The sequence below is a fragment of the Pollachius pollachius genome (assembly GCF_949987615.1).
Source record: "Pollachius pollachius genome assembly, chromosome: 1".
Classification (NCBI taxonomy): Eukaryota; Metazoa; Chordata; class Actinopteri; order Gadiformes; family Gadidae; genus Pollachius; species Pollachius pollachius.
In genome coordinates this window covers 35,991,901-36,006,849 of record NC_136934.1, presented here as the reverse complement: position 1 = coordinate 36,006,849, position 14,949 = coordinate 35,991,901, and the positions used below count along the sequence as shown (strand labels likewise).

Here is a 14,949-nt window from a genome sequence, read left to right as displayed (position 1 = left end):
TCTCCCCCTCTCTCCCCTCCCCATCCCTCCGCCCCCCTCCCTCAGTAAACACTGACGTCCCCCCTCTCTCCCTCTCTCTCCCCCTCTCTCCCCTCCCCATCCCTCCGCCCCCCTCCCTCAGTAAACACTGACGTCCCCCCTCTCTCCCCCTCTCTCCCCCTCTCTCTCCTCCCCATCCCTCCGCCCCCCTCCCTCAGTAAACACTGACGTTCCCCCACTCCACCAGGTACTGCACCTTTCCGTCCGGCGTGACACGCCTCGCCAGGATCCGGACCGCCTCCCCCCCCCCTCCCCCCCCTCCCCCCCCTCCCCCGCCGCCCTCCCCTCCTCCCCCTCCCCCTCCGCCCGCTCCTCCACCACCCGCCCCCACCCCCCCCGCCACCGATGCCCACCTGGTGAGAGGCCAGCCCCCTCAGCAGCAGGGACGGGCAGGGCTCCAGCAGCTTGTGGGTCGGTGGGTGGGGGTGGGGGTGGGGGTTGGCATGGTGGCTGTTGTGGTGCTGGTAGCCGCCGTTCATGTTGTGGTTGTGGTGACGGTGTTGGTGGTGGTTGTTGTTGGACTGGAGGGCGAGGCAGGGGGGGGTTACCCTGCATGTACCCTCATTGCTGGGGGGAGGGGGGGGGGGAAGGAGAGAGAGTAGACAGAGAATTGAATTTGACTTTGTATTCAGCTTATTTTGGCTTCAGAGTCAATAATCAATACTGATTTACATCCGAGTTTGAGGGGTGAATGCCCTCTCAGAAAGCAGTCCTGCAACTTTTAACTTTCATTGTATTTCTCCGATTGGGATTTAGTCATGCAGAGCACTTTCCTCTCACTCACTGTGTAGAAGGCTGTTAGTTGGTGGAGATAATATTTGCAGATTAGATAAGACACAATGATTATTTGCGATAAATCTTTGCATAGTAACTATGGTATTAAAGGGGACATCTCATACCACCAGGTGTGAGTGTGATTAGCCATTACAAGCAGGTTTGAAAATGTGCAGCATTGTGACATCACAGGTTGGCGTGTCCATCTATCCGTCACACATCTAGATGGACACGCCCACCTGTGATGTCACAATGCTGCACATTTTGAAAACGGCTTGTAATGGCTAATCACACTCACACCTGGTGGTATGATATGTCCCCTTTAAGTCCCTTTTCTAAAACAACCAAGGACTCCACTAGGGCTGAGCCCGAATATTTTTATATCTGGAAATTGTTCCTTAGGAAGGTATTAAGATCTTAATATAGCATTGTGATAGTCGTTTTGCTTTGTTTTTATGAAAAATTTAAATTCAAAAGCATTTCTTTATTTTGGGACTGCAGGAGGAAGGCTAGGTTACATTTCCTCTGAATATCCCAGTGATTAAACATATAGGGAAGGGCGCTAGATGTCATAGAACGCTTCACCTCAACGCTTCATTTGAGGTGATGGAAGCCGTCATCAGAATGGCCCAACACGGGTTGACCGAATTGTCATTAATTAGTGTTGGTTATTCAAACGTATAACAACCCAAGTAGAACAAGTAGCGATGTTATATATGCTTTGTGATAACTTAGGTGTTCTCTCATACTGTGGAAACCGTTTGTTCGGAAACTTTTATGTTACATTGAATCTCTGCCGTAACCAAGTCGAACTCGGACTGATGACTGGATCTGAAAGCCGAGACGTGACGAGAAAGCCGTGACGAGAAATTGTTGTTATTCTATCTGTTTTACGAATTGAGCCCCTTTAGAAAATGACTGAAATTCACTGAATATTCAGATATTCGTTCAGAAACCTGACAAATATCCAAAGCTAGAAAGGATGTATTCAGGCCAGCCCTAGACTCCAGCGAGGGTCTTCATTTGGAACAGATGCTGGTTGAAACACCTGAATTATAATACCTCAGTTACCATCTGCAAAAATACCGTCTGACTCTTTTGTCACTCGTGGGATTTCATCACTTTGGCAAAATACCACAAATTTTTGCACTTTTTGTCAAAATCTTGAAAACTATTTTCACACTCTTGCTTTTTTTTCCGGCTTGATTCATTACTAAAATGTTTTTGTATTTCTAAAGCCAAACATCTTGGCTGTTAGGAAAAAGCTACTTACAAAAACCATCATGTTTTTTTCCCCTGCTGAACTGAGATTCTACCCACATGCACAATGAAGGTTCACAGATGGGATGAAAGAGGTCTTTCACCGGAGCTCATCTGCAAGCCCATCAGAGCAGGATAAAAGATGTGTGTTGTTACCTGTTGTAGTGATGCACTGTCCTGGAGAGAGGAGTGTTTCCGTTGTAGGTGGGGTGGTAGAGGGCAAACATCCTCTTAGGAGGGGAGCTGGAGGAGAACACAGGGTCAAATGAGGAGGGAACACAAAGCCCTCAGATGTCCTAACACACCTTCTAGAGACCAAGAGCTCGGACACTGTGTTCCGTGTTCTTGGAGAAATAAGTCTGGGTTTGATACCCGCTGTAATACTAGGTGATCAAGTGTTTTAGCGGATAGTCATGTCTCCAGGAAACCAGGAAATGGAAGTTCCATTTCGTGAGGGAATGTTTAAGATGGTCTCTATCCTGGTGGTGACTGTATTTTCAACCTTATGAGCAACATTGCTGTGCATTGGCTGACTGATTTTTTCATATCTTTTTCATTATAACTCACTCACTCATCTTCAACCGCTTATCCGGGGTCGGTCGTGCTTTTTCATTATTTACAAAAAATTGAAGTCAAAGTCAAAGGTTAGAGCTAATCAGGGAAGTAGCAGGTAATAAACCCAACTTTTGTATTAAGTCCAGAGCAAATAAAGAGTAATATTATTATGTTAAACACAACCTCACCTCAGGTCCAGCTCCTCTTTGCAGAGGCAGGCCCCGCCCCCGTAATCATGGCAATGTGGCAACAGTTCCAGTTGGTTTGCAGGTGTGGGGTCTGGACACGGCTGTGGCAAAAGGGGACAAACACACACACACGCACACACACACACAGGTCAGGTGCCAATCAGAATGACTGCTGCCATGTCATGGCTAACCTTAGTGTTATCACTTTCATCTACACACTCATGTACACATATTCATAGAAACACATTCATGTACACACATTTATAAACACACATTCATGTTTATATGTTCACAAACACACAAATGAATTTACCCACACACATCCATATGGACAGACGTTTGTGAACACACACATGCACCTGCAAGTGAACTCCCAGCTTGCCTGGTAGTCAAACTAGCAACCCTCCAATTATGGCATGATATGCTTGACCACCTGAACTACTCCTGTTCTCGAAGCTTGTGGTGCCACATTTTTCTAAATAACATGATTGTATTATTATATTATATTTAATTCTGCAATGCTAATATCACTGCAGTTTAATGGCCCACAAAGATACAAACATCACAATGAGCTTTTTACAAGCTTATCTGATCTGTTTGTCTTACAAAATGCACAGTGTGTAGACATAAAAACCTGCTTAGAGTCCCATTGAGCTTCAAATCTACAACAGAATCTACACACACACACACACACAAATACAAGCCACTCAAAATCACAGCAAAAACCATCTGCCCAAAATCACACACACACACACACACACACACGCACGCACGCACGCGCACACACACACACACACACACACACACACACACACGCACAGATTAGCATCAGGGGGTATGGGGGATGAAGAGCAACATGAAGCCTATTGTTTCTGGATTAGTGCATTTGTTTGTGGGAGAAACCAAACGTAGTGTAGGAGGAAGCAGTACAATGAGTATTCATGGGTACAAATATGATGTATAAATAGTCAACCACACACGTGATGTAGCCTGACGCTCAGAGCCCCAGGGAACACACTGTGAAAATGTAGATGTGGAAAACAGACTTTAATTGAATTACTTAGAATCTGAATCTGAATGTGATTCTGACTCCGATCATTCTGATTTCAAACATTCTTAACATTGTCATCTTAAACATTGTGATTCTAATCATTTTAAACATTATTATTCTGATAACATTTTTGAATGCTATAAGATCGGTCAGCTCGGTTTTACTTAAAAAACGTAGCTTAATTTTTTTTCTCTATTATAGAGAGGAATGTATGGGAACTAGAGGGGAGGACATGCAGCAAATAACCGGGGGCAGGGTTCAAACCAGGGTCGCTGTGTTCAGGACTGAGCCTATATGGTACGAGCTCTACCCGGTGAACCAATTCTTTAATATTAGTTTTTAACCACGGTGAATGTTCTCGACAAGCATTTAGGGTTTAGCCATGTCACTTTAGACTCCAGAGATTGGGGATCAAACAAACACAGTACATTTTGTCTTGGATTCAAGCAACCTAGCAGAAACTACAATTTGCATTTTTCGTAATACACTACTATGGGATGATATAGCTCCTGTAAGGGATATTATGTAATTGGACATAATGTTGAAAAGGACATTAAAACATAACGGGCAGTACTTTTCTTGCATATGCACGGACACCACTGTTTTGAAGATAGGGGGCAGAAGAGAGTCATCTATGATGAGGAGACAGACAACAAGGTTGACAGGCAGACAGGATCTGTTTGGCCAAGACATTGATTGTTTGAAAGATCATTGTGCACTCTTACTCTGCGGACACTTATTCATTTACATTGCCGACACATATATATTTCATGCACATACAGACAATGCATGTGCGTGCGCATACACATTCACCTCACACACATACAACACAGGCACACACACAGGTCAACTTTTGTAGCCCTCTATCACAGTGTCCTTCTCACCCAGACACACAATCACACACACACAAACTGTGACTCATGCTCTTACACAATCACACACACACACTAACACACACACACACATACACGCAAATACACACACACACACACACACACACACACACACACACACACTTTGAGGCAGCTGCACTGACCTGTGTCTCTACGATGCGACGCTTGGATTTACGAGACTCCAACACCCCCGCTCTCCTCTGACAGGAAAGTGATAGCGGGCTTATGTGCACCCAGACACACACACACAGTCACACACAGATACACAGTGACAGACGCACACATACAAATGAAAACAATAAATAACACAACATAAGCACATCCTTGTGTAGCCCCTCACAACAAAGAGAGAGAGAGAGAGAGGGAGAGAGAGAGAGAGAGAGAGAGACATGGAGAGACAGAGGGAGGCCGTGTGCATCAAGAGGGAGAGAGCGAAGGATACAGAGAGGAATAGACAGAGTGATAGAGTGATACCTACAAAGAGAGAGGAAGAGTGCAATACACAGAGCGCTATGAAGAGGAATCAAGGGAGAGACAGAGACGGAGTCCGCGGAAGAGAGAATCAAAGACACAGAGAGATGGAAAGAGAAAAGATAACCAGATGTATACAGACACAGAAATAGAAACAGATTTCAGATAAAGTCAGACAGAAAGAGATCAAGGGGGATTTGATACACAGACAGTGATAGAGAGAGAGACAGACAGACAGAAACAGAGGGGTCTCCAGTAGATAGCTGGCAGCAGTACAGTGTGTTAGTCGAGGTGTGAAACACCAGGTGTTCTGAGGAGGATGTTGTTCCTTTCACTCAGTACAAAGCTAACGAGCAACACCTGCCTGTGGAACCCCACTACCTTAATGACCTACCTGTCTTTCTTTCACTGTTTACCATTAAGTCATTTAGCAGACACTTTAGTCTACAGCGTCTTACAATTCATTTATTCTAGATACATGAAATGAATGAGCAGTTAGGGTTAGGCCAGCAGCCTGTAGGTAGACTGGGGACATTGAGGTTTCTAACCCAGTACCTTTCAATTGGGGGTCAGTGGCTGAGCCACTAGCCTTTCCTTCCTGTAATATGTGTGACGTAATTTAAGCTCTATTGGATAAAGAAAAAGTCCTATCCCTACAACATGTCAGTGATGAATTCCCCTTGCATTCGGGCAATTTAAGAAATGTTTGTGCTGTCACTTTGTATAACTAGAAAAATGTCAGGGACAAATTGTTCTTGTCTTTGTCAAACCCCAATTCGTCTCCAAAAAACTGAACATCCATGTGTGTTTCAGGGTGGCTGCGTGTGTGTGTTTGTATGTGTGTGTATGTGTATGTGTGTGTGTGTGTGTGTGTGTGTGTGTGTGTGTGTGTGTGTGTGTGATGTGTGTGTGTGTGTGTGTGTGTGTGTGTGTGTGTGTGTGTGTATGTGTGCGCGTGTGAGCAGCATGCACAGGGATGCACGTGAGTGAACACACATAAGAATGTTAAATGATTATTTCTTGTTTGGGTGAATACGAGACAGAAGAGCGTTTAGTCCTTCATAAGTACAAGAGCACAGATCACTGTTCACGTTCCACTGCTGCCCCCAAGGGCTCTCAGGGAAGGAAAGACCACGGCGATTCCCTCACCTTCTCCTGTGTGTGATGTTGACGGGCGGGTCGGTGATGAGCGGTGACGAATCGGATACGAGAGGGGGCGGGGCTCGCACCTGGAGCCCAAAGAGACACTTCTTCTTCTTGATCTCCTTCCCAGACACGAACCTCGGGGGGAACATCAAAGCAGAGCATTCACATTCATCCAACAATGCATTGAAAGGCTTTCAATAAAGTTGAGCTGTTAATTAATTATGATTAATCATACAGTTTATGGGTTCAAAGAGAATTAGCGGTGCTGCAATTAGCTTTTAGTCTTAAGTACGGAAAATCGAATAAATCAAGCAATCAAATATTCATAAGTTAATGGATTGTAAGGCCACAAACTGTGCAGAATATTTGATATTTGAGTATTTACACTCTGCATTGGTCTCTTAACCCTCTTAAAAATGTTTCTGCATCACTGTAAATCTTTAAGTGGTTACCAGCAGAGAAAATCCAAGTCTCTGCTTATTGTTTGTTTTGAACAAACCCTGTCTGCCTCATTTTCTACCCAACAGCTGTCATCGTCGATGCATTTTTCCTATCTGTATTTCAACAATGAATGGATCACGAAAACAAATCTAAAAACATCATGTCTAGTTTTTTCATGAGTCACAACCGTGTTTCTATAGTTTGTAAACAAAATATTTTGAAATGTTGAATAACTGACACATATACTGACACAAATATTGCACACGGCGATGAACTAATTCCTCATTGTATTTTTGTGATAAACACGTTTACTGATCAAGGTGTGTGGCGATCTAGCCATATGATGATGAGCAATTGTACTCTAGTCTACAATCATCAGGTGACGCTATCCAGATATGGCCCGCATTGATTCTCTCTAGGTCTCACCTGTCCTTGTGGGAGTTGAGTGCGTTGAGCAGGTTGTGACAGCGGTCCTGTCTGGCTGTGTCTGACAGCTTGGGAAGAGGAGAACCAGAATCAACCTCACACACACATAGCAGACCACAATCATAGAGGCTGTTAAACACCTGTATCTGTGTATGCTTGGATATCTCTGAATAAAAAGATAAACTTTTAATTATAAAAAAAATCTAACAATTTCCATACAGGATAGAAATTAGTATTTTTTTTTAAATTAACCTGATAAAGTTTATTAAGTCATTTGATAATAACTATTTGCATGGTTGAAAACTTTTAGCAGACCGAAACCACAGAGGTTTAGGTTTTGTTAGGCTAAATGTATGGCTACCTCTCTGGATTTCTTCAAAATTAAGGTGCCAACAGAGTACCTCTTTGTGACCTTAGCCCATAGACTCCATGGGAAATAATCATGATAACATTGCTGTTTTTATCCAAAGATGTACACCAAACAAACCATGTTAGTCCTCTTTAACATCATGTTTCATGTACTGGGAACGAGTTGCCATTAAGAGACATAACAACCCATGTCAAACTTCACGAAAGCTAAAAGAAAAGACTCATGTTTGTCTTTCCAGAAATACAAATATTAACAAGCAGGACACTACAAAAATGCACAAAACACATTTTGTATTGTTTAAAACACAACATTTTCTCTTCATTAGCTGCTTAAAGGCTTCAAGTCCTGAAGACAAAATGGTTGCCAGCATTTCACATTATTTCATCATGGCAGTGGTAAGGAAATAGAAATACCGCGCCGAGAAGCAGAGACTCCCAGTTCTCGTTGGTGAAGGACATGATTTCATGGTCGAAATCAAAGTACTTCCTCTTGCAGCACAGGGAGAGATGATAGAGCACAAGATGGGCCAAGTCAACCCTGCGTTGAAACAACAAACATAACAGGTTTACGTTTAGAAATAAGACAAAAGTTGAGTTACGTGTAAATAATACAAAATCTGTTTTTGTACCAAATGTCAATATTTCTCCGGATTTCTTCTGATAGTGCTAAGTCAACCTCCCCTAGATACATAATGGTAATACTAATATTGGTATCTAATATAAATACCATTTCTGAATATATGTAGGTTTACCAGGTCATTGGAAGTCTCTGGATGGTTTCTGGTCCGTTTGCACACACAGAGCACTGGAACTCATAGAACCTGAGATCAACAGACAGCAGCAATGACATCAGTCAACAGTGAACCAGAGAGCCAACAGAAACCATTGAGACACATTGGTCAAATGTCCTATGTAAAAAGCTGTTTTAAAAATTAGGTTAATAAACATACGATAATTGTATTGTTGTCTCATGCAATTAAAACTGTACCATTATATAATTATTTAATAACAACTTCAGGATTAGAGAATTTATATATTCCTTGATGAATGAAAAAATCTGTACCGATTATTATTTTACCTTCTCTTGTTTTATTTGTTCCTCTTTTTCTCTTCTGGCAGATATTATAAATTATACAATGTGCAACTCTTAAAACATCATAATCGCATGACTCAATCAATCAATAAATCCACCTGCCTGCCACTGGCTGCCATAACACAGTCTCATTTCCCACGGCAGTCAATCAAAATGTATCCCGCCCTCAAAGGATAACAGCCTGTCAGAGAGCCGGCTCACACAGATGTTTAATGACAATAGCGAATTAACGGCTGAGATGTACGCTTTTATTGCAATGGCCAGCTTTCACTATAGCCAACATGCACGTGCACGCGAACCCGCACATGCCCCTGGCTTTGTGTGATTTGTGGCGCTGATATGTGCACTATTCTGTCTATCAGCAGTCTGCACCCTTGGAGTGTGCTAGAGAGAGAGAGCTGCACATCCTTGTGCTGAGTGGGTAAGTGCTTTAATGAGAGAGAGAGAGAGAGAGAGAGAGAGAGAGAGAGAGAGAGGGGGGGGGAGAGAGAGGGAGAGAGAGGGGGAGAGAGAGGGAGAGAGAGAGAGAGAGAGAGAGAGAAAGAGAGAGAGAGGGAGAGAGGGAGAGAGAGAGAGAGCGATAGAGAGAGGGAGAGAGAGGGAGAGAGAGAGAGAGAGAGAGAGAGAGAGAGAGAGATTTTAGAACATTACTACATAAGTAATTAGAAGAGTAATGTTTGGACTCATTTTGAGGCTAAATCCAGTTTATCAAAGAGATGATGCTAACCTAGTTATGTATATCTCTCTATATATCTAGAGAGAAAGAATGAAATGAAACAGAGAAAAATAAAGAACAAGACAAAATGCAAGAACGGAGGGATTGTTGTTAATTGTATAATTTGAACTCATCCTGGTCAGAGCTGGCACTGGGAGGAATTAATGCTTTTCCCCCGCTGGTATTGATTGGCCAGTGTCAGGCCACATCCATTACTCTAACTAAGCAGCACCACGCTCACGGCTAGTTTGGCCTTGTTAGGACATTCTGATCGACGTCTATAAAAAATGATTCAATTAGAGACTAATTGTTTTACAAAAAAAACCTAAATTTTTAAAAATACTTGTGATACAACACATTTTCCAACTTCAACACTATTTCAGGATGTCTGAAATATATCAATATTTTTTATCCAAAGCTAATTTAATTTGTGGACTAAACATGTCTATTGATCTCTTGGAATTGGATTTGTGATAGAGAGTACTTAGAGGAACAGGGAGCCATGGGTGTTTTCAATTTAATAATTGATTGGAAAGTAACGCAAACCTGCTCGCACTTGATGACATCATTGCAAGGTAAAATGTTTATTTCCATTGTGTGCTGTCTGCAACTGCAAAATTGATCTAAAGTCATTTGATGCTTTATCGAAGGAAAATTGCTGTTACTTTTAAATACACGTCATTGTATTACAGGTAATGGCTAGAGCATCTTGCTCATGGCTGCGGGTAAACTTAAAAAAAAAAAAAAAAAATTCTCACTTAAAAAACTGAGATTTTGAACTCCTTACTTCATCCTCAAGTTTTTTTGTTGTTGTTGCAACACCTGCTTATCCTCCCCTCTCCATTCCTACACCACACGAGGAGACGAGTTATTGGTTAATAACCTCTCTGTGACTCACCTGTCTCCATACAGAAGAGGCTTGCTCAGACACTGAGTGCAGGCCTCATGGAACCACTGGCCACAGCCTCCACACTGGAGCATCTTGAGGTTCCACCTGCAGAGCATAACCACCACCACTGCTGTTACACACTCCATCACAACCACCACCACTGCTGTTACACACTCCCTCACAACCACCACCACTGCTGTTACACACTCCTTTACAACCACCACTGCTGTTACACACTCCCTCACAACCACCACCACTGCTGTTACACACTCCCTCACAACCACCACCACTGCTGTTACACACTCCTTTACAACCACCACCACTGCTGTTACACACTCCTTTACAACCACCACCACTGCTGTTACACACTCCTTTACAACCACCACCACTGCTGTTACAAACTCCTTGACAACCACCACCACTGCTGTTACACACTCCTTGACAACCCTCACAGAACAGAATTGAACCTCTACTACCATTCTGCACAGATAATCACACAACCTTACATAAAGGAGGGAAGCTGCTGACATGATTTAGAGTAATCTTAATCTGACCTTTACAGGGACATTTAGGAAAGGGTTTCCCCACAAGATTAACGCAATTGTTGTTTATGTTCTCTACCCAGCTATTGCTCAAGGAGATTCATTTTGTAATATTTTATTTACTTCTCAAATGTTATTTCAAATTCCTTATTTCTTGATCTTGTTGTTATTGCTGTTGTTCTTTTGTTTGTTATATATTTGTCATTCAGGGAAGATTTGGTTGTGTTTGAAACTCCCAGTGTTTCTTATGTGAGATAAAGTTCCTTAAAAAAGTTCCATAAACCTAGGTTAGGGTATATTTATGTTGATTTAGGATTTTACAGTACTTATTCTGCATTCTGATGAACAAGCCTGCTTGTATGTAAATACTGTATACTGTAGAACTCACTCTCCCGGTCCAGCGCAGTAGCAGTAACACTGCTGCTGATTGGTCAGATGCTGCTGGTCCCAGTCTAAAGATGACAGCTGGTAGGGAAGCCGCAGCTTCATGAACTGCATGAGGCGGGCAAAGCGGCCTCTCTTCAGGGCCCCGCCTCTCTAGAACACAATATTGAACCGATGTGATTGGCTGGTGACCCTTCAAATGTCGACTCAAAAAAACATGGAGGAAATTTTACATATGCTTGAAAAATATGTATAGAGAGTAGCTGTCTTTCTTGTTTTATTTTAGCGAAGATTCAATGAGTGTAGAGTGATTGATTAAAATATTATTTATTCTCACTAACTCACTGGAGTGCCTGTGATTAAATGATTTCAAATGGACTCCTACGCTTACTTCTAACCAGATATAACACCCACCATTCTTCTGAATTAGTATGATTAATCCAGACATCATCTTATCCCAAACGTTTTACTTTAGGCCTAATACTGCACACAATGTGGACACTTCAAGTTTTTTGGCCCTGGCTAACCTTTGTTGCCACTGCGAAGACGCACTGCCGACAGATCCAGGAGTCACAGTCCGCCTCGGGCTCGATGGCAGGGGTGTGACACTCGGGGTGGTAGCCTGGAACGGAACAGAGTGTGGTTCATTCACTCTTACAAAAGGGAAAGAAAGATAGACAGCCTCAGTGACAACAACAGCAACACCTGACGTGTTATCTGGTACACTTCTCAGTCTCTCAAGACTATATTATAACTCACTGGGAAAACATTTAAATGGATGGCTGGGTAAGAGGTATTTAATGTACCAACGTGATAAACAGAGACTTTTGTTGAGAAACTGTAATTAAATTCATCTATGTTAAACAGATCATAGCTGAACATTTAAAAACATTTTAACTTAAGGAATATGGAACATTAAAGGAAAAGGAAGCCAACCAATTGTGGCAACATATAACATGTTTAAGAGGACCTGCTAACTTACTGAGCAACATTTTAACCTGTTTAAAGCTAGGGTAGGCAACTTGGAGATACCAACCAGCGTAAGATGTACTTTTAAAGTATCTAACCGAAAAGATCCTACCCATCCCTAGGCCACCCACCAAAGCCACTCCCCTAAACACATAACTGCTTGCTAGCTTTAGCAATTGGTCTGGATAGCCTTGTGGAAGACTTGTCATGCACAATGAGTCAGGCAGTGTGCGTGCAGCTAACCAGGTAGGTAGATAAACAGGTAGGCCATCGAATCAACTTATTCGGGCAGAATAAAATGATTGGACAAGCTTATTACAGAACTGCTACATCCAGATTACCAGATTATTTTATTTATTTGTCAGAGCATTTGATTTATTGATTCCGGTCGGGATGTAAAGAGAATGTCAACATCTATGACAGAAAATGACTATGACAGAAAAGTTACAAACACTATCTTTAAGGGGACATGCTTGGCGACAGGCTAAGCAACATTTAACCTTCAACACCAACTGTGACATACATTTACATTTAACATAAACATTTTCTGGGTCAACATTTAAACAAGTTTAAGGGGAAATGCTAACTTACTATGGCGACATTTAAAACAGTTCAAGAGTGGATCTTTGAGAGGTGGGGCGTCACATATACAGCAGACATCTTCCCCTCCGACGGCAACTAAGAGATATGATAACAGGAAAGAGATGGAGGAAAAGATGGAAGGATGGAGAAAGAGAAAATACAGGTGAATGGAGAGAGGATGAGAATAAAGACCATGAGCGAGGGAGAGCGAGCCAGCAGCACATTCATTTATAAATATTGATTCAACTCATTGATTTCGGTGTCTCCTGCACATTCAAAATTCACTTAATCCCACCAGCTGAATTTTAGCACAGCCTAACGAGTTTGCCAACCTGCCCACGCAGTATGCATGCTAGCATGTGCTTTATGCTAGCACAGAGCAGTGGCCAACTTTCCTGAAAGAAAAGGCCACGGACCGGATTGTTAGAGACTCCCAGAACCAGTCCCATACTCCCCAACAGAATTTAGCAAACGCGATTCACAGCGGAGATATGTTGATCTCTCTGTACTTAAAAGTCAAGCAGCAATGTCCTCAATACATGCGAGTCATTGTACCCTACACCTGTGTATTTAAGTGCAACTGATGTAGATAGGGGCGGACTGGCCATCTGTGGGTTCTGGGGTATACCGGAACGGCCGATAGATTCAGGACAGCCACCGGCCTCCAGCCTGACCCATTCCACAGCAGTTTGCCTGGACATTCAGGCACTTTTTTTAAGACCCAGCTTTTTTACGATCCCGCTCGTTTTTTTAGCTGTTGAAAAGTATGAATACAAAGTAATGTAAGAGTAATATTTTTATATTTACATTGCAACTTATTTTGATGAAAACGGTACACAACTCAATGATACGTTTTCCAGCATTTACTGCTGTAAGTGTTCGATTGATACAAATATTTTGGGCACAAATAAAGCATTGAGCACACAAATGTACTCATAGAAATCGTCACTACTGTATGGTACCAGCTGTAGCCGGCCTGTTCACAGTAGGTGGCAACATACATCCGGTGAATTGCTCTTTAGTATTACATTATTTTACAAAACTAGCAGCTTTCGTTACTGCTGAATTCAGAGAGACAGATGTCTGTTATCAAACCATTTCGACTCGACTCTGTGTCTCAAGTAGTTGTAACTTTTTGAAAAGATGTGACTTATTTGTCTGATGGCCAACTTGCACAATGTAGTTTATCCATTCTAAATTCCTAACGTTGGTTTACTACCATTCCATGGCCTTCTTACTCGCTTTCGTAGCAGCTTGTTTATTAATGTACATTTAAAACCTATTATATTTATCATATCCATTACAATGAAGTTGTATATTCAATTACAAAGGTATGCAACTTAAATCTTCATTATTCAACCAACTATCAGAATTCTAACACATTGATGACAAAATTGTTGCTAAAGTTTGAAATTAATAATTGTGACTGATTGCCTCGTACATTATATTTATCCTTTCTCCTTCATTAGTCTTTCTGATATGTCCATTTTGTTTATATCAGACCTTAATCCTTTGATGTAACTGCCCACGATTTGAAAGTTTCCTATTGAATGACACTAAGACAGATTCTGACAGTGTCTTCCCATAATCAGGCTCCTTTAAGCTGTCCTGCCAAAACCGTGTCTTAAGAGAATTTGTTTTTATCATATAGCAATATTTACTAAATGGATACACACAATTTATCTACTGGAGAATTGTTTCAATAAGGTCCATATTGTATAATGTTGGGGTGATTCAACTATGTTTTTCTGTCACGCACATGAAAAGGTTTAATTTCCACATTAATATCGATTAATATCCAACATTTAGGATATCAAATGTTAATGAAATACTTATATGAGTGACAGATTACATAACTTTATGGAAGATAAAATAATAAAGTTGATTATATTTAACAGTGTGTATGCTGTTATTCCTCCCGTTAATGGTTTCAGCCAGTACTGTATTGATTGATTTCTTCAGGGTTTAATACATCTAATGAACAGAACTCTGTAGAGTCTTCATAAGTTTCATAGAGGTCGTCTTTCTTTTGACAGTTTCTATTATTATTTCTCAAACTTAAAGGAATACAATACTGCTCCGAGGAGAAGGCTCCCGACCGGAATGTAAACAAACGAGAAGGATGTAAAGTTTCTGACGTATAATTAAGTCTGGGTTGGTTT

The 14,949-nt window shown here is 41.7% G+C and overlaps 1 protein-coding gene across 1 annotated transcript in view; it reads right to left on the bottom strand.

The window, feature by feature from the left end:
• Nucleotides 1–193: 193 nt before the first annotated feature.
• The window catches only part of phf1 (PHD finger protein 1), a gene marked incomplete at both ends in the record, with an annotated part of 16,133 nt that continues 1,377 nt past the window's right edge, over nucleotides 194–14,949 (bottom strand). The window contains 13 exon segments of the mRNA XM_079735022.1: nucleotides 194–376; nucleotides 378–606; nucleotides 2,230–2,316; nucleotides 2,817–2,917; nucleotides 4,904–4,982; nucleotides 6,381–6,512; nucleotides 7,245–7,312; nucleotides 8,028–8,151; nucleotides 8,366–8,434; nucleotides 10,320–10,415; nucleotides 11,241–11,389; nucleotides 11,764–11,858; nucleotides 12,797–12,883. Of these exon segments, the coding sequence (XP_079591148.1) occupies nucleotides 194–376; nucleotides 378–606; nucleotides 2,230–2,316; nucleotides 2,817–2,917; nucleotides 4,904–4,982; nucleotides 6,381–6,512; nucleotides 7,245–7,312; nucleotides 8,028–8,151; nucleotides 8,366–8,434; nucleotides 10,320–10,415; nucleotides 11,241–11,389; nucleotides 11,764–11,858; nucleotides 12,797–12,883 (1,499 nt within the window).